This window comes from Plectropomus leopardus, chromosome 23 (genome assembly GCF_026936395.1).
Source record: "Plectropomus leopardus strain MGB_pleo_1.0 chromosome 23, ASM2693639v1, whole genome shotgun sequence".
NCBI classification, from domain to species: domain Eukaryota; kingdom Metazoa; phylum Chordata; class Actinopteri; order Perciformes; family Serranidae; genus Plectropomus; species Plectropomus leopardus.
Window position 1 is genome coordinate 1,165,729 of NC_142198.1, and position 24,304 is coordinate 1,190,032.

The 24,304-nt window shown below is 41.6% G+C and overlaps 1 protein-coding gene across 3 annotated transcripts in view; it reads left to right on the forward strand.

Moving 5' to 3' along the window:
• pde5ab (phosphodiesterase 5A, cGMP-specific, b) overlaps positions 1 to 24,304 on the forward strand; it is a 142,275-nt gene that overhangs the window by 96,805 nt on the left and 21,166 nt on the right. For 2 of the 3 annotated variants that reach the window (XM_088073968.1, XM_088073966.1), the window contains exons 12-13: positions 3,343 to 3,402; positions 11,965 to 12,111. In XM_088073968.1, coding sequence (XP_087930094.1) covers positions 3,343 to 3,402; positions 11,965 to 12,111 — 207 coding nt within the window. The remainder of the gene's footprint in view (positions 1 to 3,342; positions 3,403 to 11,964; positions 12,112 to 24,304) is intronic. The other variant, XM_088073967.1, reaches the window with a different exon arrangement.

Sequence of the window (24,304 nt, forward strand, 5' to 3'; positions counted from 1 at the left end):
AATGAAGATGAGTACAAAGACGAACTAAGACAAAGACCACAAATGAGGACAAGTACAACAAAGACGAGCGCTCGGGTCAGCCCAGACAGAGACAAGACTAAACGCAGACTAACTGACGCAGAACATAGAAAGCTGGCTGACACCGATCACTTAAAAAGGCAGCAGGATTAATACAATTCTGTGACGTATATGGTAGGTGTCAATTACTAGCATGTCAGGTATTGGACTTCTTTTTAGGAATGAGGCATGTATTTGTGTTGCTAAATTTACTGGCACTGGTCCAGCTCAGGTATCCATGGTCAAACATAACTTGCAGGCACTAAGACTTCCCAATATATAGGTCGGTACTTGAGGTAGATGCAGAGTTCTAAACTACCTATGGAGGATGCATAATCATAAAAATACTTACTAACAGCAACTTGACAGGCGCATGGAGGCAAATTGCGTGGCGGTAATTCTAGTTGTTATTTGTAATTTATTTTTTATTTTTTGTTGTGTTTTTCTTCTTTCCTTCCTTTGTTGCACACTCTCTCCTTATTTACCTTTGTTTCAGTAGTGTCCTAACACCTCATCTGCTCATCCTACCTTGCCTGCTGCTCTGTCCCTGACATTTTATCAAATGATAATGTGTAGCTCTCAGCAGTCACGTGCACTTCTCAGGCGGTCACATGCATTTCTGTCTTTTAATTGGTGGCTGGGCTAAAATACTTTTTGATTTGACATCCATGTAAACACAGCCTCTCCTCAGAATTTGTTAGGTTATAACGTTTTATGTTTATGTGTAAGTAGTATCGATTGATCAATAATAATCAGAAAAGAAATATTTACTGATAATATTTAATAAATCACAATGCCCAGTATGTGTACTTAAAAAAGGACAAAGTGAGTGAAAACAGTAAAATGTCATTTTAGTGTGTTTATGGCATTTAGGTGTTTAGATGCATTATTGTAATGAGGAGTAGTGAGGGTCCTCATACATAAAAAATGTATAAGAAAGTACAGTGTGTGTGTGTGTGTGTGTGTGTATGTGTGTGTGTGAGCATCTGTGACAGAGCTGCATGTGGGTGTGTGAGTGACAGTGATGAGGTCGTGCAGAAGGATTTTTCAAGCTGCTTCTTGACATGTTCATGCCTCCAGCTTCTGTACACCACAGGCAGAAAGCACAAAGTCATTAAAAGCCAGCCCACACACTCAATCACAAATGATTATTACACCTTCCACACAGCCTCAGTACCTCCCCCCTCCAACACTCAGTCACACACATGCAGACACAGCATACACACTTTGTGTTCTCAGTAGTGGAGCTGTCAGCTTCAGGGAGTCGGAGGTGATGTCTCCTCTCGGCTGCAGCTGACGCCTGCCTCCTCTGCCACCTCGCAGCCTCCACTTTACTCAGTTCAACCAGGCTTCTCTCTGATTGGTCTACACTGATGTACCTGTTCTCTTTTCTCTCTGGCACTGTGTCTCACTTCAGCTGTATGTGGCTGCTGTAAGCTAAAAACTTCTCACACACATTTCTGAAAAAGGGGGACTTTCATCTCTCTAGGTAAATATAGTGAGTGATTAGCCCTTTGAAACCTGAGCAAATTGGCTTGATTTCTTTCAAAAACATGGGAATAAGGCAATGAGCAATGAAAGAAGAAAGGACCCAAAAAATTGCAAGAAATTAGTAAATGACCTGAAAAGCACAAAAAGAGAAAGTTTGAAAAAACAACAATGAAATGACCTTCAAAAAAGTGTGAAAAAATTCTAGTGATTGTGTAACATAATTATTAATATGTAATTCTTATTCTTCTTATTATTATATATGCAGTTTCCCCTGTCGTATTTGTTTTTTCCCTATACATTTTCCCTAGCTTTTTAAAAATAAATTTCTAAATCTACTAATTGTTTGCAGTTTGTGGAACATTTCTTACCAAGCTGCACACTGCCTTTTTCCACTTTTTTTTTCCTTTTTTGAAAGAAATGGAACTAATGTGCTCAGGGTTCAAAGGTTTAAATACTTGTGAAAGACGTCTGAAAGCAGCATAAGAAAGTGATGTTGCTTTGGGTCTCGAAGGGTTAAAGACCCTCCATGGTAGTCTGCAGCCAGCAGACATAAAGCAGTGAAAATTATAGCTTTAAAGAAACAGAGCTAAAATGTGCTTTTTAGACCAAACTTGAGAAGCAGATATTGGTGACACAGTGGGGAATCTTTGATCACACAGCATCTCAATCTGAACGGCCGTGATGATGATAGAAGAGTGCACAGAGTAGATCAAATTTTCCATCATGTAATAATATACACTGAACAAAAATATTAACACAGTACAGTTTTAGAGAGGCCATCACAGGGCACATCCATCTGTCACAGTCCTTACTTATTACTCAGCATCATACTGTGTATCAAGAACAGAAGGGGAGACATTTTTCAGATACTAAATTTGTGACACTGATCTGTAAACTGTGGTGATTGTAGAGACCTTCTGTGCTACTGGGGTAAAGATGTGTGTGAAGCATCCATGTTTTCACAGATATGGATGTAAACTATAAGAGAAACTTGACTGGTGTATGGAGGCATACAACCCTGGCTTGTTTTTTTTCAGTTGTGAGAGTAAAATTCCCAAACTGCCACTGCCTTGTGTTTGTGTTTGTTTTTTTGTCTCGTTATATTGACAGTGAACTCCAGAACACGATGTCTTCTTCTTATTTTGCATTCAGCTAACATGTTTGATCGATGAGCAGCACCACATATTCTTTTCTTCCCTTCAAAAGCCTGTTCATTGAGTTGAGTTATACATGTTGTGTTGACAGCCTTGCAGCATCAGTACACTTGTTTCTTTATCATTTCCAAATAAGTCAGATTTTTTTTTCTATCGCCATGTGCATAGACAAGGCACTTTGCACCATGCACTTTATACCATACAGTTTACATCACTACTGTTATTGCACTTTTGTCCTCTGTATGAATTGTTGTATTATTTAATTTAATTTAATTTAATTTAATTTAATTATGTTCTTAGTTGCACCTGTGTTTGACTAGTCAATGTATCTTCTGTGAAAAAATCTATTCTGCTTTCTATTCCATTCATTCATTTTCTTTCTCTTATCTTACCGGATCACAGAAGCAGTGAAAACAAAAATTACTGACATCGCTCTCTCCGGCAACATTATCCAGCTCCTCCTGGAGGTTATTTTTGTTAATTAAGTGATAAGATATGGTAAACACAAAGCAAAAAACAAAAAAATTGGAGATGCACGTCAGAGAGTAGCCATATATGTAGGCCCTGTATGTGTGTGTGTTTCCTATATAGAACGCTCTGGATCTGGCTACCTCATCTTTTTTATCTGTGTGTGTTCCAGGTCTTGTCATATCATGCCTCTGCCACAGACGAAGAGACACGGGAACTCCAGGTAACCGCGGTAAATTAAATTTATTAATTTACCAATATACACATGAACATAAGTTCCGGCCACCAGTGTATGGAATGAGTGTACTGAATTAGTATTTAATGATCTTAAACATTGGTATGGCTGATATGAAGCATCCACATTGGGTATTCAGACTCTTATTATTTGTCGCAAATAATGTAGCATGTAGTAAAAGTATTTTTTTCTCGACACAGTTGTGACTTGGATGTGGATGTTAATGGTATTTACATGTTGAAAAGATGTAGTTCCAATGATGGTCACATAATGAGAAGAGGCATAATTGATGGGGCAAGTGTGACATTCCTAAAAATTAGTGGCTTGCAAGGGCAAAACACATTTCAGAAAACGTATTTAGCAATGTTGACATCTCAGAAAACACCCAAAAAGAATACATTTCATTTTACAACATATGTGATACAACATATCATAACAATACAACACTTCAGAAAACATGTTATAGATATTTTTTAGAAAACAAATTTACAAAATAATTTTCTTTTGAACAGTGTGCCAGAAAACATATTTAACCCTTTGAAACCTGAGCAAACTGGTTATATTTCTTTTGAAGACATGGGAAGAAGGCAGTGAGCAACTTAAGAATAGCAACTAATTAGTAAAAAAGTTACTAGAAAATTACCTGAAAGTACTTATATAATAAAAGCAAAAGTAAAAACAAAAAGAAAACAAGAAAATGACCAGAAAAAAAGTACAGAAATGTTTTTTTTTCCTGTAACATCATTTTAAACAATTATTATTATTATTATTATTATTAAATATTATTATTGTTGTTTTTTTGAAAGAAGTTTGCTCAGGTTCCAAAGGGTTAAGAAAACTTGACATTTCAGAAAACAATCACATTTTTAACTTTTATGTATAAACACACCGTTTCAGAAAACTGCTAGTAAGAGCATATTGCTTTGTATATCTTATTTACGAAGTGGCAATGCATATTAATTAACAGGAGCTCTTGGGTTCATCATGTAGTTGTGCAAGATTTAACCATAAAGTCTTATTGTAGTTTACTGTAGTTTAGTTTAGTTTGTTTGCATATTGAAAGAAGGAAATAACAATACAAATATGATTAAAATAAAACATTGTGTAGAGGAGGTTTCAAGCCTCAACAGACTTATAAGAATACCTCCCCTCAGACAATAACAAGAGTTTTTAGGCAGCAACACAGGTTAGATAAAAGAAAAATTATATCATAGAATTGTATATTTACAATAGCAAAATTATTTTTGATTCATTCAAGAACTGTTACAAACATTTGTTAAATTAGTGACCTTCTCAAGTGTTTTTTAAATAATGATAATGTAAATGCTGACTGAAATGATGAAGATAACTTATTCCAAAGAGATGGTCCTCTGTAGTGTAAATTGATTGAGGGTTGTCCAACACAAAGGAAGGTGAAAGTCCTTAGAACGTCTTATGTAGTGTGGATGAATGTCCAAAAAAAAATTGATATACGTTCACATTAAAAATTGATAAAAGGTTGTACTTTTTGAAAAGAGGAGCAGATGATTCATACCTTTTCGCAAAACCTACCATTCTCAAAAACCTTTTCTGGATCAAGAAAACCGTATTATTTACAAGAATGATTTATCAATGAACAAACTCTACTCAGAATACCAATTCACACATTGCCTTTTGCATACAAATTCATTCATCCATGTTAGTTTCTCATCCACTATGACTCCTAGGAATTTTATGCAATGCACTTGATTTATTTCAATATTTTCTATGAGTATTTTAACTTCTTCTTTTGCATATTATTTTTTTATTCTATTGCAGAATATCACAAAACTAGGTTTATTTATATTGAGTGAGAGTATGTTTATATCAAACCACTCTGAAATAGATGATAGCTCTTCATTTGCTTCTCTAATCAATGTACCAAAATTTTCATGAGAAGTGACAAAACATGTATCATCAGCAAATAACAAAAGGTAATGCATTATTGCAGACCTTTGGTAGATCTTTCATTTATATCAAAAACATGAGAGGGCCAAGAATGGAACCCTGAGGCACCCTATACAATAGCCTGGCTCTATTTGGATTTTGCCTATTTATAGAAACATACTATTCTCTATCCTTCAAGTAATTCACCAACAATTTAAGAGATACATCCTGAATGCCGTATTTCTGTAATTTTGCAACAAGGATATAATGATCAGTGGTATCAAATGCTTTTGATAAATCTAAGAATATACCAAGAGAGAATTTTTTATTGTCTTAGTTGGAGGAGACTTTGTGAACAAGCTGTAAAAGAGCCATTTCTGTTGACATTTTTTTCATGAAAAGGCTGAACAGTATGTTGTTCTCATCCAATGTTTTTTTTAATTATTGAATATACTAATTTTTCGAGAACTTTAGAAAAACAAGGCAGAACTGATATAGGATGATAATTTGTGAATTTATCACCTGATTTGAACAGTGGTGTGACTTAGGCTACTTTAAGTTCCCTAGGTATGACACCTGTTCTTAAAGATAAGCAGCGGTATCTTTCATTTCCATTATAATGTCATGTACTTCTTTAGTACGACGGATGATTAGGGCCACATTAAGGAAAAAAAAAAAAATTATTTACGAGATTAAAGTCAGTTACGAGAAAAAAACTCATTATTAACGAGAAAAAAAGTCATTATTAATGAGAAAAAAGTCATTATTTACGAGATTAAACTCATTATTAACGAGAAAAAAGTAATTATTTATGAGAATAAAGTCATCATATTCAAACCTGCTGCTTTTGGAGACCATTGTCAAAATGAGGGCTACGGAGGATTTGTTTCTGGAGACACAACGAAACCCCTCTGAATAGCCCGTAGATGCATCCAACGATAACCCTGCAGTTGACCAGTTCAGCCATTTCCCCCTCCAGAAAAGCAGCAACATCCTCCAAGTCCGACTGGTTCTTTCGCCGGAAAAGATGCAATTTCTTGCATATTCTTTTTAAAGTCCTGATACTTATGATAATGTGATGCTGATGTGCCAAAAGATTAAGTATCTCCTTGTTTGTGAAACCTATCCTAAAATACAACTCAACCAAATCCTCCGTAGCCCTCATGTTGTGTGAGTGTCTCCAAAAGCAGCAGGTTTGAATATTATGACTTTATTCTCATAAATAATGACTTTTTTCTCGTTAATAATGAGTTTAATCTCGTAAATGATGACTTTTTTCTCATTAATAATGACTTTTTTTCTCGTTAATAATGACTTTTTTTCTCGTTAATAATGACTTTTTTCCCGTTAATAATGAGTTTAATCTCGTTAATAATGACTTTTTTCTCGTCAATAATGAGTTTAATCTCGTAAATAATGACTTTTTTCTCATTAATAATGACTTTTTTCTCGTTAATAATGAGTTTTTTCTCGTAACTAATGACTTTAAACTCGTAAATAATTTTTTTTTTTTCCTTAATGTGGCCCTAATCCTCTGTCGTACTTTAGAGGTAGGCGGGTCAAACATAATTATACAAGGATACTTCTCCGTAATGCTTACTATGGGGGATTGATCTTTTTTTTTTTTTTTTTACATTATTGGCCAAGGAAGGGACAGTTTTTACAAAAAAAGTAATTGAAGCCATTTATTATGTCCAAATTATTTGTTAAGTCATTGGAACATTCAGATAATAATAATAATAAGAGATGGAATAGACAAGGATTTTTTCTTCTTATTCAGTAGTTCATTGATGATGTTCCATGTTAACTTAATATCATTACTGGCTTGTTCAAATTTTTCTGAAATAATACATTTTTTTACCAGTTCGTAATAATTTTGTGAAATGGTTCTTATATTTTTTATAAGCATTAATATTAAAAGGAGTTGGACTGACAACACTTTTTCTATACAATTTGCTTTTTTTAACAGGAGATCTTTGCAGACCTGGAGTATCGATGGCTTTGGGTTTGACTTACATTTTATATTAATTTGAACAAATGGAAAGCTTTTGTCAAATAGTAACGTCAAATAATAAAAAAAGGATCCAAACAGAATATCGAGAAAATCAGCCAGTAAATCAGATTCTTTTTTAAGTAAATGAGAAGAATGCAAGCTTTTATCTATTTATCTATTACTTATCAGCTCTAAGGTAACAGACAGATTTTCATTGAATTTAGTTACATCTGTATCTGGAGGTCGATAAATACAGCCAGTTACAACATTTTTCCCACCAAATGTACTCAAACATGTTTTTTTTTTTTTTTTATAAAAAGTGATTCAACCTTAGTTTTATTAAAACTACTTCTAATATCTTCCCTATCGATGAACTTAAAACTGCTGTCAACAAAGATTCTAACTCCTCCTCCCTTTTTGTTTTTCCTACATAAATGTACAGCATTATATTGGGGTAGTGTATAGATCGACACTATATCATCATTGAGCCATATTTCTGATAAGGCCAGCAGAGAAAATGAATGATTTAAATTTGAGTCAAATTATCAAAGTTTTTGGTAAACTGCAAATGTTTAGGTGAAAAGTTGAAAAAAAATATTGTTATGGTCTTGATTTAATAAGCTACTGGAGAATGTATTCAACTCCTCTTCATTATAATAATTGCAAACACTTTGGGGATTTCTTAAATTGCAAAAGTTTAAATCTGGATCAAAGCAGTCATTATATATCATTTCCTTGCTGTCATTTAGAGCCTGTTGGTTTATGACCTGACTGTCTGTTAAAACAGAATTTGACTCAGTTATATCACACATGACAGATTGGCAGCATTAGAAGTGCATTGACTTGATAGCTGCAACATTTACACCTTTACACAAACACATGAATGGTGACCAGGGAGAGATTTTGGTTGATCTGGGAGGGTGCACAACAAACTGATCATATATCAGAAAGGCAATATTTCCCTTCTTTCTCTCTTCTCTGAGCTGAGGTAGTAGTTCCTTTTGTTTCATGCAAATGTTGTCAGAAAAATCCTCATTGATGGATAGGCTGGTCCCTTTTAGACATTTGGCTCTCCTCAGGATCTTTCCTTTGTCTTTGTTATGAAGCAGCTTGACCACAATGGATCTGGGACGTCCAGCATGGCTATACTTTCCAGACTGATCAGCTCTTTCTACTTCTATTAGCTCAGAGTCTATTTTAAGGTGGTCAGAGAAGATTTTCTTTGCCTTGATTTCAGTTTCACTCCAAGTTTCAGATTTTGAATCAGGCACTCCATCTATCAGCAGATTATTTCTTCTTGACTGATTTTCCAAATCATCCATTTTTTAAAAAAGAGATTATTAATGAAGGTTTGATAATCAGATAGGCTGCCAGAGGTAGCTTGGATTTTTTCAGTGGTACGTGCTTTAAGTAGCTTTCAGGTCATCCAAGTCTGCCTGAGAAAACGGGAGGCTGGTTTTCAAATCCTGAATATCTTTGTCCATGTTCAGCACATCTTTCACTAGACTTCACACAGGCAAATGCTGAATCAACAATCACTTGTAGGCAAGATTTGTAACTCTTTTATTTTTGTTCCAGTAATTCCTTGTAAAAAGTCTTTTGCTGTTCCAGTAGCTCATGAACCAGAGAAAGAGTGACAAAATCTCCCTGACCTTTTTAGTCATTTTAGTTAATCAGTGTCACAGGGACAGTAACCTGAGGTCAGGAAGCTTACTCTGAGAAGAATGGTCAGAATAGTCAATGAAGGCAGGTGGTGGAGGATCCAGCAGGCAGATGTAATGAAGGATTGAGGAGGCCCAGATTAGGTACCCATCAAAAATCTCTTTAATAGCTGTCCATCCATACTTCAGGCATACATCTCCATTTAGAATATCAATATCTGAAAAAAAAATCTAGTTGTATTGATCTTTAAAAGTGTTAAAAAGATCAAAAATAACCATGCTGCTGCCAGAGAGCTTGATAGGTTTGGACTTGGTTTTAGCAGGGCTGCAAGTTGCAGTTGAACGCCAGCAGCTGCAAGGGACTCAGCCCTTAGCACATGCGATGCATGCTGGATTGTGGAAGCGTAGTCATAAAAAAAGACTATAGAGCTGGTGGAGTCAGACAGCAGAATGCCAGTTATGAGTCTGTGATATGCTTAAATCCAGACTAACAAGGTCTTTGATGTTTGTAGCCAGCAGCTCTACAGCCCTGCAGAGAAGTGGTTAATAACAAAGTGGTTCTTTTAGATTTCATCTTTGCCTTACTGTGTTTCAGTGGAAGCTTTCTGATGTATTCATCATCTATTGTCCCTCAGATGACTGTACAGGGTTGTCTCCTCCACAGTTCAGCTCTGTCTGCTGCTGAGACTCTTTGAGGCAACACTCTCTGTCTCCTTTCTTTCAAATCTTCTGCGGTGTGAATTTCATTAGCTGCGTGCCTTAGTGTGTATGTGTGCTCATGCTGGTCGCATGTGAGAGCAAAATAGCGAATGAAGTCTTCAGCACTTACAAGTCAGTGTGTAACACTTTAATAATGCAAAGCAGCAGAAATAAAGCAACGTGTTGCAGCCCTGTAGTCTTCCCTCAGTGTTACAGGGACATTTATGGCTGTGGCCGATATTGAGCAGCAGTCGGGGAACCTATACGTATGTGATCATTATGCTGATACACATCATCAAAAGGGACAGTAGTAAGGGACATAGTAAAAAATATATTTCATATTATTTTCCTGCAATAACCCGATAAGGGACTAATTGATTCACACACTAACAATGAGAAAAGCATGCATATACCTATGTAAACTTGTCATGTGCAGAACTTTGGTTATAATATGAGCACAAACAAACAAAGAGGCCTGCTCACCTAAACATTGCTGGTTAGCACAATTAGTGGTAGAAACTTTTACAGTGGGATTCACTATGATTATAATAATCACAAGCAACTTTTCTTAGTTTGATCTGAACTCGGTCTCAGTCTTCAAAAGAGGGTCCCTGACTCCTGGGGGGGTCCTCAGAGTATTACTGCTGTTGGGTCATGTCCCATCCTCATAAATGCAATATCTCCAGATCGATTTTTAATTTTTTTCAAATTTACCACAAACATCCACTTGGACTCAAGGATAAACTGATTAGATTTTGGTGGTCAAAGGTCAAAGGTGTGTTTGCATCCGTCTTATTCTTGTAAATGAGTTATCTCACGAACACCTAGTGAGTTTCTTCAACTTTGACACAAACATTCACTGGACTCAACGATGAGCTGATTAGAATTTGGCATTCAAAGGTCACAGTCACTGTGACTCTCTCCTTCTTGTGAATGCAATATTTGAAGATGGCCTTGAGGTAGTTTCCTCAGATTTGGCACAAACATCCACCTGGACTCAAGAATGAACTGATATGAATCTGGTGATCGAAGATCAAAGGTCAAGGTCACAGTGAAGTCATAAAACATGTCTTTGGCCAATAATTCATACACTGAAATTTCATACTAATATCTAATAGGATATAATGATAAAGTTTTGATATTGTATATCTAAAAGGTCAAAGGTAAACTTCATTGTGACATCATAATGTTCTGCAAAAACACTTTTCTGGCCATCACATCACTCAACATCATATCTCAGAAACAGAAGGGGAGACATTTGGTCAGGTACTAATTTGGTGACACTGATGTTGAAACTGTGCTGATTGTAGAGATCCTCTGTGCTGCTGGGGGGAAGATCCGTGTGAAGCATTCATGTTTTCACAGACATGGATGCAAACTGTAAGAGAAACTTTACTGGTGTATGGAGGCATACAACTGTGGGGCAGTATTTCTATTTTTCTGCTATAGTCCAAAATCCAATGGAATAATCCTATAGGCTTTTCATCAAAGGAGCCAGGGTGATACTAACTTCTGCGTTAGCCTACAGAAAGACGCCGAGACACTCTATAGATCACACTGGTAACCAGCATGCACTCAACCGTCAGTGAAAAGCAGCATGACTTATATTATCAGACCACCAGCAGTAATTAGAGGGAAACCACTCTCTCCAACCTCTCATATAATTGGCCCTCTGGCCCTGTACACAAATTACAGAAAATATTTAATATGATATCTAGGCAGCCCCACTGTCTTATGATTTTGGTAATCAGCTCACTTGTAATTATCTAACTGGTTTTCTAACAGCAGCTTCCCAAATATGAAGCAGTGAGTGCAACAAAGCTTCCACAGCAGTGTCAGCTCTTACAATGACAGCTCCTGAGCATCTCTGAAGGTCCTGCTCTGTTTTGCTCTCCTCATGGCGAGGTGGCTGAACTAACAGCACAGCCTGATTAAGTGCCCTCCCTTGGGTGCTACAGGGAGGATGTGTCACTTGGTATCTAGGACACAGGCTTGATTTTTTTCGGGTACATTCTACCCAAGAGACCGCTACGTAGAGAATGTGTTACACATCATGGGATGAAAAACCCTCATAACTGTGAAGTTAAAGCTACTACTGTAACTACTGCAGTTCTTTAATGTCAGGTTATTTTTCATATGACACAAAATAAAGATCAAGATGAAGAAATTGGAAAATAATTGTCATGTGATTAGTCCGACTAAATAATGCAGATGATAGACTTGCACAGTGTAATCATGTGTTCATATTATTGAAACTACAGCCCTTCCTAATGTTACTTGTGTGTGTGTGTGTGTTTTAAGGTAGCCACAGTGCCATCAGCCCAGTCTTTGTGTCTCCTGGACTTCAGCTTCAGTGACTTTGACCTGTCAGACACTGAAACTACACTGGCAACTATTCGCATGTTTGTCGACCTCAACCTGGTGCAGAACTTCCAGATGAAGTACACGGTAAGAACTGACCACAGCTTTCATTACAGTAGATGAAGCATTTTCCTGCCTCTTTCACCTGTTCATCCGACACTTTGGTCCACAGCAGGACAGCTTTACAAATACTGGACAGAGTTTTATGAAATGTGGTGTGGGTATTCTTGGTCCCCACTGGATTAACTTTATTGCTTTGGGATGACTTTGAAGATATGCAAGATGTTCAATTGTCCAGTTTTTAGTGAACATACTCCTTGATGATCCCAAGTTTCTTTTAAAGAGGCAACTGGACTAGTTGAAGTTTCCTGAAGACGTTTCACCACTTCTCCAAAAGGCTTCTTCAGTTCTAAAAGTTGAGAGCTGAAGTATAAAGCCTAGGTTGACCATTAGTATGCCAATGATCAAGGTGTCTCATGAGAGTCATAAGAGAGCCTCTGTTCTTGAAGGTCAACACTGCTGTAACGATCACCACATTGACTATTTTCTACAAAACTAACAATTTATTGATAAGCATAAACACTTTTTTTTTTCAAAGTAGGAAACATTCATTTCATTACACTGTATTATTGTAATCCTAATACAAGGTGTGGGCTTGGTCCAGACTGACTTGCCGTCTGGTCTGGACCCAGTCCAGAGTCTGGACTTTGAGAACATCTGCTCTAGAGGTTTCAAGCAGTGCTATGACTTCTGTGTTGTAGAATTATAATATAATTTTAGCAGAGTGTAAATGATTATCATTTTAATGATTCTCATGGCATAAGTTTTCCTTTGTAGAAAGAGTGAGACCATCCCGGTGAAAACTGAAAATTTAGATTATCAGTCTGACGTGTGCATTAAAAATGCACTGTGGAGTTTTCTGGTACACAAACAGTAGCCGTCCTGGTCATCTGGTATCAGTTGTGCTAGTTATTAGCTGGATCTGTTATCCAACCAGGATTTATGTAATGTAATTTTATTGAGACAGGAACGGTGCCCAATAAAACATTAACCTTATATGAAATAAGGAGAGATGCATTGTACCAGGTTTTAGCAAAATTGCCATTTTTTATCCATAGTCCCTGGGAAGGTTGGTGGAACAATAAATGAATAACAGAATTTGATGTAAATAGAGCACCAGTTCATAGAATTTTATAAACACTATCATCCCCATATCCCACCCCACCTAATCATGATAAATCACAAGTTTGTGCAAAATTGCAGCAATAATATCATTAGAGCACAGTCATTCCTACATCCTAAAACCAGTTTGCCCCTCTCCCACCCCCTAACATTCATAAATATGTGCAAAATATAAATTTAAAAATAGATATGCACACGAACACACACACACACACACACACACACACACACACACACACATGCATGCATGCGCACACACACACAAACACGCATGCATGCAAGCATGCAAAAGTGTGTAAGTTGGTTCATGTTATTAGCTCTGTTGGAAGAGTATTCCACTGATTTATGGCCACAAAAAAGGGATGATTTCCCAAACGATGTCTTGTGTTTTGGAACACTGTACTCTCCCCTGGTAGCTTATGGAGTGGCTGGTGTTGTTTTTTCTGAGTGTAGCAATTTTTTTGTCAAAGAAGGAGCAGCAGCATTATGAATGATTTTAAAGAGTAAGCAAACACTTGAATGCATATTCAAATTTTCAAAATGTAGAATGTATTTGGTGAGTATACCACAGTGGTGATGCTGATGTGGGGTTTATTTGTGGATCTTAAGGGCACTTTTATAAATGATTCAAATGGTCTTAAGGCTGTTTTACATGCCTGAGACCAACTTGTCATGCAATACAAAAATGTTGAAGAATCATGGCATGTAGATTCTTATGTACAGTAAACATCTGCTGCTGAATGTGTTTTGAAATAAAAAGTGTGTCAGAGGAAGGAGACAGAAGGAAACTCTGTTAGTGATCAGGTTAGGTTTGCAGAGTCAGTTACCATGGTAACCGATCCAGAGTTTGAGCTACCTCTCACTAAGCCATACTGAGGTGCTTATGTTTGCAAAAACAAAACCAACAGCTGAACTATAAACACACGTCATAAATAATATGAATATTTACAAACACAAGTGGAAACAAAGCCTGTATTACATTACAAGCAAAATACAGAGGCTTTGTTAATGTGAAGGGTACCATGACAACAACAACAAGCAGAACAACCTCATGATTTTGACATTTTGACACAGCTGTTTTTGTTGTCAGTACATGTTGTGGACAAAGACAAGAGTAGCCTCCTGTTTTATTCATTGCACAAAACAATCTGCTTCTCATTGTCAGCAGCATGAGACCATTAAAATGTGTGGTGTGTGTGTGTGTGTGTGTGTGTGTGTGTGTGTGTGTCTTGGATGATGAGTGAATGCATTTACACGTGAGTTAATATTTGTGTAATTGCCAGCATCCTTAGCTCACAGACCACACACACACACACACACACACACACACACACAGCCTCATACTTCCCCTCCAAAAATCTCTGACACACTCTGCCTCCATTACCGCCTACTGTCAGACCACTGTTCTCCTGGCATGGCCGCCCCTCGACACCAGCACTGCCCAGTCACTGGTGGCTTTGGCGCTCATCCTTAGCTTGCTCTCTCAAGAGGTCCTTGTGTGTTGGTGGCTGACCCCCAGAGTGCCTGTGGAGAGAGGTTTCATAAAGAGATCTTTGATTGGAGCAGATTACGGCCCTCCAGCAGTGAAGGCTGTCAGTTTGACATTCACGGCAGGAAGCGACACTCTGAGCCCGGGGGTTAAACTACACAACATATCATTATTTGCTCACTATTTTAAAATACTTTATGTTGCAGATATAGTGAAAGATCAGTGTAATGTCCCCTGTAGAGAAAATGAAAGAGAATGAGTTTGGCTCCCTGCATGTTCATGATGAACATGTAGTGTTGCAGAGACTAACAGCACAGAGCATTGATTTGCAGGCAGGCTGCTGAGTCAGACCTTGGACACAGGTAATTTGGATCAGGCAACATGGCCTGGAATTTATTTGGACTGTTTTTCCCCCATTGACCTTCACCAACTCACTAATTTGATTTCCGCATCCAAGCCATCAGCCTGTTAGACCCCATCCCAATTAGGCTACTTAAGGAAGTTTTACCCTTAACAGACAATTCTTTATTAGATATAATCAATGTGTCTTTATTAACAGGCTATGTACCACAGTCCTTTAAAGCAGCTGTCATTAAACCTCTTCTAAAGAAGCCCACTCTCGATCCAGAGGTTTTAGCTAACTATAGATCGATATCTACTCTCCCTTTTATTTCTAAAATCCTTGAGAACGTGGTTGCTCATCAACATTGTGACTTTCTTGAAGACAATAGTTTATTCGAGGACTTTCAGTCAGGTTTCAGAGTTCATCATAGTACAGAGACGGCACTAGTAGAAATGACTAACGACTTATTAATTGCCTCTGATAGAGGTCTGGTCTCTGTTTTAATCCTATTAGATCTCAGTGCCGCATTTGACACCACTGACCATCAACTCTTAGCTGGTTTAAATAATACTTATCAGATTGTTCCCAGTTTGTTCACATCAATGATCAATCCTCCGTGCATACTGTCTGCTTCAGAGTGCCACACAGCTCTGTGCTTGGACCAATCCTTTTTTACTTTATATGTGCTTCCCCTAGGCAACATAATTAGAAATCACTCTGTAAATTTCCATTGTTATGCTGATGATACACAACTGTATCTATCAATGAAACCAGATTAAAGTGATCAGTTATCTTTACTTCAAACATGTCTTTAGGACATAAATGTCTGGATGAGCTGTAATTTCTTGATGTTGCAGTCAGACAAAATTGAAGTTATTGTTCTTGGCCCCAAACACCTCAGAAACTCCCTTTCTAAGGATATAAATTCTCTAGATGGCAATACCTTGGCCTCAAGGAACTGTAAGGAGCCTCAGAGTTTTATTCGATCAAGATTTATCTTTTGCCTCCCATATAAAACAAACTTCTAGGACTGCTTTCTTTCACTTGTGTAACATCGCAAAAATTAGACATATCCTGTACCAAACAGATGCCAAAAAATGAGTACATGCATTTGTTACTTCCAGGCTGGATTACTCTCATTTGTTACTCCCTATAATTCGGTTGCCCCAACAAATCTCTTAGGTCTCTCCAACGGGTGCGGAATGCTGCTGCACGTGTTCTAACGAGAACCAAGAAAAGGGACCATATTTCTCCTGTTTCAATCCAGGATTGATTTTGAAATCCTCCTCCTTACTTACAAAGCTCTAAATGGTCAGGCTCCATCCTATCTGCCATAGAGTTACTTGTGGTTCCCAAAGTCTCCAAAAGTAGGATGGGAGCCAGAGCCTTCAGCTACCAGCCAACTTCTCTTTTATGGAACCATCTTCCAGTTTCAGTCAGGGAGGCAGACACTGTTTCCACTTTACGGGTAGACTTAAGACCGTCCTCTTTTTTTTAAAATCATTTTTTGATTTTTCAAAGCGGAAATATAACAGGTGAGCTCTGGGCGTTATCATATAATAAGTTGAACAAATAATCACAAATGACAAAATTTAAAACACAGGGTTATTGTGAAAATCCCATTTTTCCCAATATATCCCTTCCCCTTTTGAAGTCTAAGTGAGAAAGTCATTTTTTCCATCAAGCAAATGGAATTAACAATGCTGACAAAAAGAGCAATAGTGGAAGGGGTCCTCTGCAACCAGCATTTTGTAATTGGTTTTTTTGCTGGCAGCCAAGGTCTTCAGAAAGTAGGTATCCCTCTTACTGAGTTCTTTTGGAATAATGCCAAGGTACAGAAATGCAAAAGAAAAATCAGTTTTGAAGTCAAAAATCTTTGATATTAAGTGGTCCACTCCCTCCCAAAAAACCTTAACATATGGGAAAGACCAGAAGACATGTGTATGATCTGCCAAAACCAATCCACATTCAGATACACACTTAGAAGGATGATCATCTTGATCGTCCTTATTCTGCTACCAAACTCAAGTGGGAGCAAGTCCCAGTTACTCAGGTCATCATATGTTTTTCTATTAATCTGCTTATAATTAACATTATACAACAGTGACATTTTTTTTGTTTGAAAAACTCCTCCCCTCCCTGAGCTACCACCTTACCGTGGTGGAGGGGTTTGCGTGTCCCAGTGATCCTAGGAGCTCAGTTGTCGGGGGCTTCATGCCCCTGGTAGAGTCACCCATGGCAAACAGGTCCTAGGGGAGGGACCAGACAAAGTGTAGCTCACAAGACCCCTATGATGATGTCAATCAATGGCTCAGAGTTCCCCTCGCCCGGACGCGGGTCACCGGGGCCCCCCCCTGGAGCCAGGCCTGGGGGTGGGGCTCGATGGCGAGCGCCTGGTGGCCGGGCCTTTACCCATGGGGCCCAGCCAGGCACAGCCCGAAGAGGCGACATGGGACCTCCTTCCCGTGGGCTCACCACCTGTAGGAGGGGCCGTAGGGGTCGGGTGCAGTGTGAGCTGGGCGGCAGCCGAAGGCGGGGACCTTGGCGGTCCGATCCTCGGCTGCAGAAGGTAGCTCTGGGGACGTGGAATGTCACCTCTCTGGTGGGGAAGGAGCCTGAGCTGGTGCGCGAGGTTGAGAAGTTCCGACTAGATATAGTCGGCCTCACCTCGACGCATGGCTTGGGCTCCGGAACCAGTCTTCTTGAGAGGGGATGGACTCTCTTCCACTCTGGAGTTGCCACTGGTGAGAGGCGCCGGGCAGGGGTGGCAATACTTATTGCCCCCCGGCTCGGTGCCTGTACGTTGGAGTTTACGCCGGTGAATGAGAGGGTAGCCTCCCTCCGCCTTCGGGTTGGGGGACGGATCCTGACTGTTGTTTGTGCCTATGGTCCAAACAGCAGTTCAGAGTATCCACCCTTTTTGGAGTCCTTAGAGGGGGTGCTGGAGAGTGCTCCTTCTGGGGACTCCCTCGTTCTGCTGGGGGACTTCAAGGCTCACGTTGGCAACGACAGTGAGACCTGGAGGGGCATGATCAGGAGGAATGGCCCCCCCCGATCTGAACCCGAGTGGTGTTTTGTTATTGGACTTCTGTGCGCGCCACAGATTGTCCATAACAAACACCATGTTCAAGCATAAGGGTGTCCATATGCGCACTTGGCATCAGGACACCCTAGGCCGCAGTTCAATGATCGACTTTGTAGTCGTATCGTTGGACTTGCAGCCGTATGTCTTGGACACTCGGGTGAAGAGAGGGGCGGAACTGTCAACCGATCACCACCTGGTGGTGAGTTGGCTCCGATGGTGGGGGAGGACGCCGGTCAGACCTGGCAGACCCAAACACATTGTGAGGGTTTGCTGGGAATGTCTGGCAGAGTCTCCCGTCAGAAGGAGCTTCAACTCCCACCTCCGGAAGAGCTTCGACCATGTCCCGGGGGAGGCTGGGGACATTGAGTCCGAGTGGGCCGTGTTCCGTGCCTCCATTGCTGAGGCGGCCGACCGGTGCTGTGGCCGTAGGTGGTTGGTGCCTGTCGGGGCGGCAACACCCGAACCCGCTGGTGGACACCGGCGGTAAGGGGTGCCGTCAAGCTGAAGAAGGAGTCCTATCGGGCCTTCTTGGCCTGTGGGACTCCGGAGGCAGCAGACAGGTATCGACAGGCCAAGCGGAGTGCGGCGGCGGCGGTCGCCGAGGCGAAAACCCGGGCATGGGAGGAGTTCGGCGAGGCCATGGAAAACGACTTCCGGACGGCTTCGAAGAGGTTCTGGACCACCATCCGGCGTCTCAGGAGGGGGAAACAGTACTCCGTCAACACTGTGTATGGTGGCGACGGGGCGCTGCTGACCTCGACTCGGGACGTTGTGGATCGGTGGAAGGAATACTTCGAAGACCTTCTCAATCCCACCGACACGCCTTCTGTTGGGGAAGCAGGGCCTGGGGACCCGGGGGTGGGCTCCTCTATCTCTGGGGCTGAGGTAACCGAGGTGGTCAAAAAGCTCCTCGGTGGCAGGGCCCCGGGGGTGGACGAGGTCCGCCCGGAGTTCCTCAAGGCCCTGGATGTTGTGGGGCTGTCGTGGCTGACACGACTCTGCAACATTGCGTGGACATCGGGGGCAGTGCCCTTGGACTGGCAGACTGGGGTGGTGGTCCCTCTTTTCAAGAAGGGGGACCGGAGGGTGTGTTCCAACTACAGGGGGATCACACTCCTCAGCCTCCCTGGTAAGGTCTATTCGGGGGTACTAGAGAGGAGGGTCCGCCGGATAGTCATAGTCGCCGGATTCAGGAGGAGCAATGCGGTTTTCGCCCCGGTCGTGGAACTTTGGACCAGCTCTGGACCCTTGGCAGAATCCTTGAGGGTGCTTGGGAGTTTGCCCAACCAGTCCACATGTGCTTTGTGGACTTGGAGAAGGCATTCGACCGTGTCCCTCGGGGAGTCCTGTGGGGGGTTCTCCGGGAATATGGGGTTTCGGACTCCCTGATACGGGCTGTCCGTTCCCTGTATGACCGTTGCCGGAGCTTGGTCCGCATTGCCGGCAGTAAGTCGAACTCGTTTCCGGTGAGGGTTGGACTCCGCCAGGGCTGCCCTTTGTCGCCGATTCTGTTCATAACTTTTATGGACAGAATTTCTAGGCGCAGCCAGGGTGTTGAGGGGGTCCGGTTTGGTGACCTCAGGATTAGGTCTCTGCTCTTTGCAGATGATGTGGTCCTGTTGGCTTCATCGGGCCGCGACCTTCAGCTCTCACTGGATCGGTTCGCAGCCGAGTGTGAAGCAGCTGGAATGAGAATCAGTACCTCCAAAACCGAGACCATGGTTCTCGGCCGGAAAAGGGTGGCGTGCCCCCTCCGGATCGGGGATGAAGTCCTGCCCCAAGTGGAGGAGTTTAAGTACCTCGGGGTCTTGTTCACGAGTGAGGGAAGGATGGAACGGGAGATCGACAGGCGGATCGGTGCGGCGTCTGCAGTAATGCGGACTCTCTCGGTCTGTCTTGGTGAAGAGGGAGCTGAGCCGAAAGGCAAAGCTCTTGATTTACCAGTCGATCTTCGTTCCTACCCTCACCTATGGTCATGAGCTTTGGGTAGTGACCGAAAGAACAAGATCGCGGGTACAAGCGGCCGAAATGAGTTTCCTCCGTAGGGTGGCTGGGCTCTCCCTTAGAGATAGGGTGAGAAGCTCGGTCATCCGGGAGGAGCTCGGAGTAGAGCCGCTGCTCCTCCGCATTGAGAAGAGCCAGATGAGGTGGCTTGGGCATCTAATTAGGATGCCTCCAGGACGCCTCCCTGGTGAGGTGTTCAGGGCACGTCCCACCGGTAGGAGGCCCCGGGGAAGACCCAGGACACGCTGGAGAGACTACGTCTCACAGCTGGCCTGGGAACGCCTCGGGGTCCCCCGGGAAGAGCTGGACGAAGTGGCCAGGGAGAGGGAAGTCTGGGTTTCCCTGCTTAGGCTGCTGCCCCCGCGACCCGACCCCGGATAAGCGGAAGAAAATGGATGGATGGATGGATGAAAAACTCCTAGATACTTATTATGTGACTGATACCAGTTCAAGCAATGGCCATTCATCGGTTCCTGTGAAGGAGCATAATTCAGGGTTAGAACTTGGGTTTTTTGGACATTCAGAGTATAACCAGAATATTTCCCATGCTGCTACAATATGTCCATTAACAACAGTAATCCCAATTTAGGGTTCTTAATCGGGACTAATAAGTCATCTGCATACAAGCAGATTTTGTGTTCTACCCCTCCTATGATTAAACCCTCCAGGGAAGTTTCCTCCCTGATGGCTTGGGCTAGTGTTCAATATAAAGATTTAAGCATCCTAGTTGTAACCTTATTGAATTTGAGAGGATCCCATTAATTTTTATCCTCGCTGTTGGGAAGGAATACAGTGTTTTTATGCACTGTATAAAAGCACTACAACTGGCTACTGGCTGCCACTGCTCTCTCCGTTTTTCTGCTGTTTGTTGGCATTTTAGTTAACGTTTTGGTGGTGGATTCCTTCTGCTCGCCATGCTGTCAGTGCTACCTGTCGGTGCGGTTTTGCCGGCTGTTTGCCCGGCACTGGGCATTTGGTCTCTGGACATTTTTCCTCTGCCCTCCTGCTGCTGCCTGCCTGTTTCCCACGGCTTTAAAAATACTGGTGCATGGTATCACTCCCTTACCTGCGGTAAGTATGAGGGTCGATACCTGGCTTGCTTGGATTCCCCTGCTATGAATCGCTCTTCTGTCTGTGCCTCAGTCCACGTCACTTTTGCTACAGTACACAGCTGCCAGCTCAATCAGGTCTTTCTGGTCCTCCCGTTGCTGTTCACCGCAAACTCCAGGGGGGCGTGCCACTGCTAGCCGCAGTGCGTTGACTGCTCTACCTGCGGCTAATGCTACTGGAGTGGATCGTGGCACTGTCGCTCTTGGCCTGCTTAACATCCAGTCATTAACCGACAAGGGATCTCTGGTCTGTGATCTCATAAAGGGTAACAAGCTTGATTTTCTCTGCCTGATGAAGACATGGCAGCAACCAAATGATTTCGCCAATCTAAACCAGACAACACCAGCTGATTTTGTTTACACCTGTCAGCCTCGGGCTGGTGGGCAGGGCGGAGGCATCGCTGTTCTCCACAACTCTGCATTCAAGGTTTCCTCTGTCTCAACTCCAACTTTTGGCTCATTTGAGTCCATCACACATAATATCTGAGGTGCTCTACCCACCATTTTATCTGCAATTTATCAATCACCCAAACCCAACCCAGAGTTTCTGAACGATTTTTCTGTTTTTCTCGCCACTCTGTGTCCCATGTCTCCCAACATCATTCTGCTGGGTGATTTTAACATACACATGGACAATCCAAGCAACTCTCACACAAATGACTTTTCTTCACTGCTAGACAGTTCTGGTTTAAAGCAATATATTAATTTTCCCATGCACTCTAAAGGCCACATCTTTGATCTCATCTGCTGCTCTGGCATAACTGCTTCAAACTGCTCTGCCTCAGACTTCCCCATCACTGATCACAAGCTCATTTCCTTTATGGCTGATCTACCCCTGCATAAATCCAGAACCCCTCGCTCCATATCGTTCAGGAATATCAAGTACATTGATCTAACTGCTTTCACTGCTGGAATATCTGACTTAATCCCACCTGATACCTCCTCAACAGATGTGCTCGTTTCCCCCTACAACATGGGCCTTCATACTCTGCTGAACTCACTTGCACCTCTCAAAACTCAGACAGTCTCCTTCTTTCACTCAGCTTCCTGGTTTACTTCCCCCCTTCGACAACTCATATACAGAGGGTGACAGCTTGAGCGACTTTACAAAAAAACTGGACTCACAATTCATAAGGACATGTATCACTCACACATTCTCTGCTACAAAGAGGCTATTTCATCCACCAAATCTGCCTACTACTCAGCTCTTATAAACTCAGAGGATAGAAATCCTCTCACACTTTTCTCTACCTTAAACAGTATTTTAAAACCTCCTGACTCTCTTCCAGCTCATTTGTACTCTACTGCTCTCTGTAATCAATTTATGTCATTTTTCTCTTCCAAAACTGAAACCATCCACCAGCAACTATCATCCTCATGTAACATTGGTGACTGTAGTATCAACTCAATACCACCAAACCCTCTCTGCTCATCTCTTACCAGTTTTCAACTCCGCACAATCCGTGACATTACTTCACTTATTCATAAATCCAGACCATCCTCCTGCCAACTCAATCCCATCCCACCAACCTTGTTAAAGCCTGTCTGTTGTCCATATGTAGCCTCATTACCAACATTGTTCACTCTTCCCTTTCCTCAGGTTTGGTCCCTTCTGCTCTTAAAACAGCCATCATTACTCCTGTTCTCAAAAAGCCCAGTCTGGATCCCTATAACTTCAATCATTTCTGTCCTATTACAACCTACTATTTCTCTCAAAAATTCTGGAAAAGTCAGTTGCAGCTCAGGTCCACAATCATCTCCAAAACAATAACCTGTACGAACAGTTCCAGTCTGGTTTCCACCCTTTGCACAGCACAGAGACTGCCCCCCCAAATCACCAATGATCTTCTGATAGCTGCCGATGCTGGACTCCTGACAATTCTCATCCTCCTAGACCTCACTGCTGCATTTGATACCATATCACACCCCATACTCCTTAATTGTTTAACTTCAATTGGCATCTCTGATACAGTCTACACCTGGTTCAACTCATACATTTCCACCCGCTCTCAGTTCGTCCAATTCCACAATCACTCATCCCATTTTTCCCCTGTCAACTCTGTCCTTGGCCCACTCTTCTTCATCATTTACCTACTCCCCCTTGGTTCAATATTCCGGAAATGCCAGATCCAATTTCACTGCCACACAGATGACACCCAGCTCTACCTCTCCACAAAACCCACTACTGCTCTCCCCCATCCTCCCTGTCCAACTGTCTTCATGAAATAAATAATTGGTTCACTCATAATTTACTCAAACTTAATGGCTATAAGACTGAACCTCATCGGCACTAAATCCACACTCTCTAAATATAATAGTTGCTACCTATTCATTGACAACTCCATTGTCTCCCCCTCCCCTCAGGTTAAGAGTCTGGGTGTCATCCTTGATACTACCCTCTCCTACTCCGCTCATATCGCCAATGCCACCCAGTCTGCCTATTTCCACCTGCGCAATATTAATCGACTCTGCCCTTCACTCACTCCCCAAAGTACTGCCACCCTCATTCATGCACTAGTCACTTTCCGGTTAGATTACTGCAATTCCCTTCTGTTTGGCCTTTCTCAAAAAAACATCCATAAACTTCAATTGGTCCAGAACACTGCCGCTCGTATCCTATTCTTACCAGAACTCCCTCTGCTGAACACATCACACCCATCCTTAGACAACTCTATTGGCTCCCGGTCCACCAGCGCATCTTCTACAAGATCCTCCTCTTGACTTTCAAAGCCCTTCACAACCATACATTTTCTCCCGATCACTGCACTCCTCCTCTGCCAACCTCCTCTCCATCCTTCCTGTCTGTCAGTCCTTCATGGGGGCTATAGCCTTCAGTTGTTCTGCTCCGCTACTTTGGAACTCTCTCCCACCTGACATCTGCGCCATCACACCCTCTCCATATTTAAATCCAGGCTCAAAACGCACCTCTTCCGCAACGCTCACTCACTCTAATTTACACTTTTATATCTTTTTTTTGTTAATTGCTGTAATTTATCTGTTAATTGCCTCATTTCACTTTTGTTCTTTTAATTTTTTTTTTTTTTGTAGTTTTTATGTTGTGTTCCTGT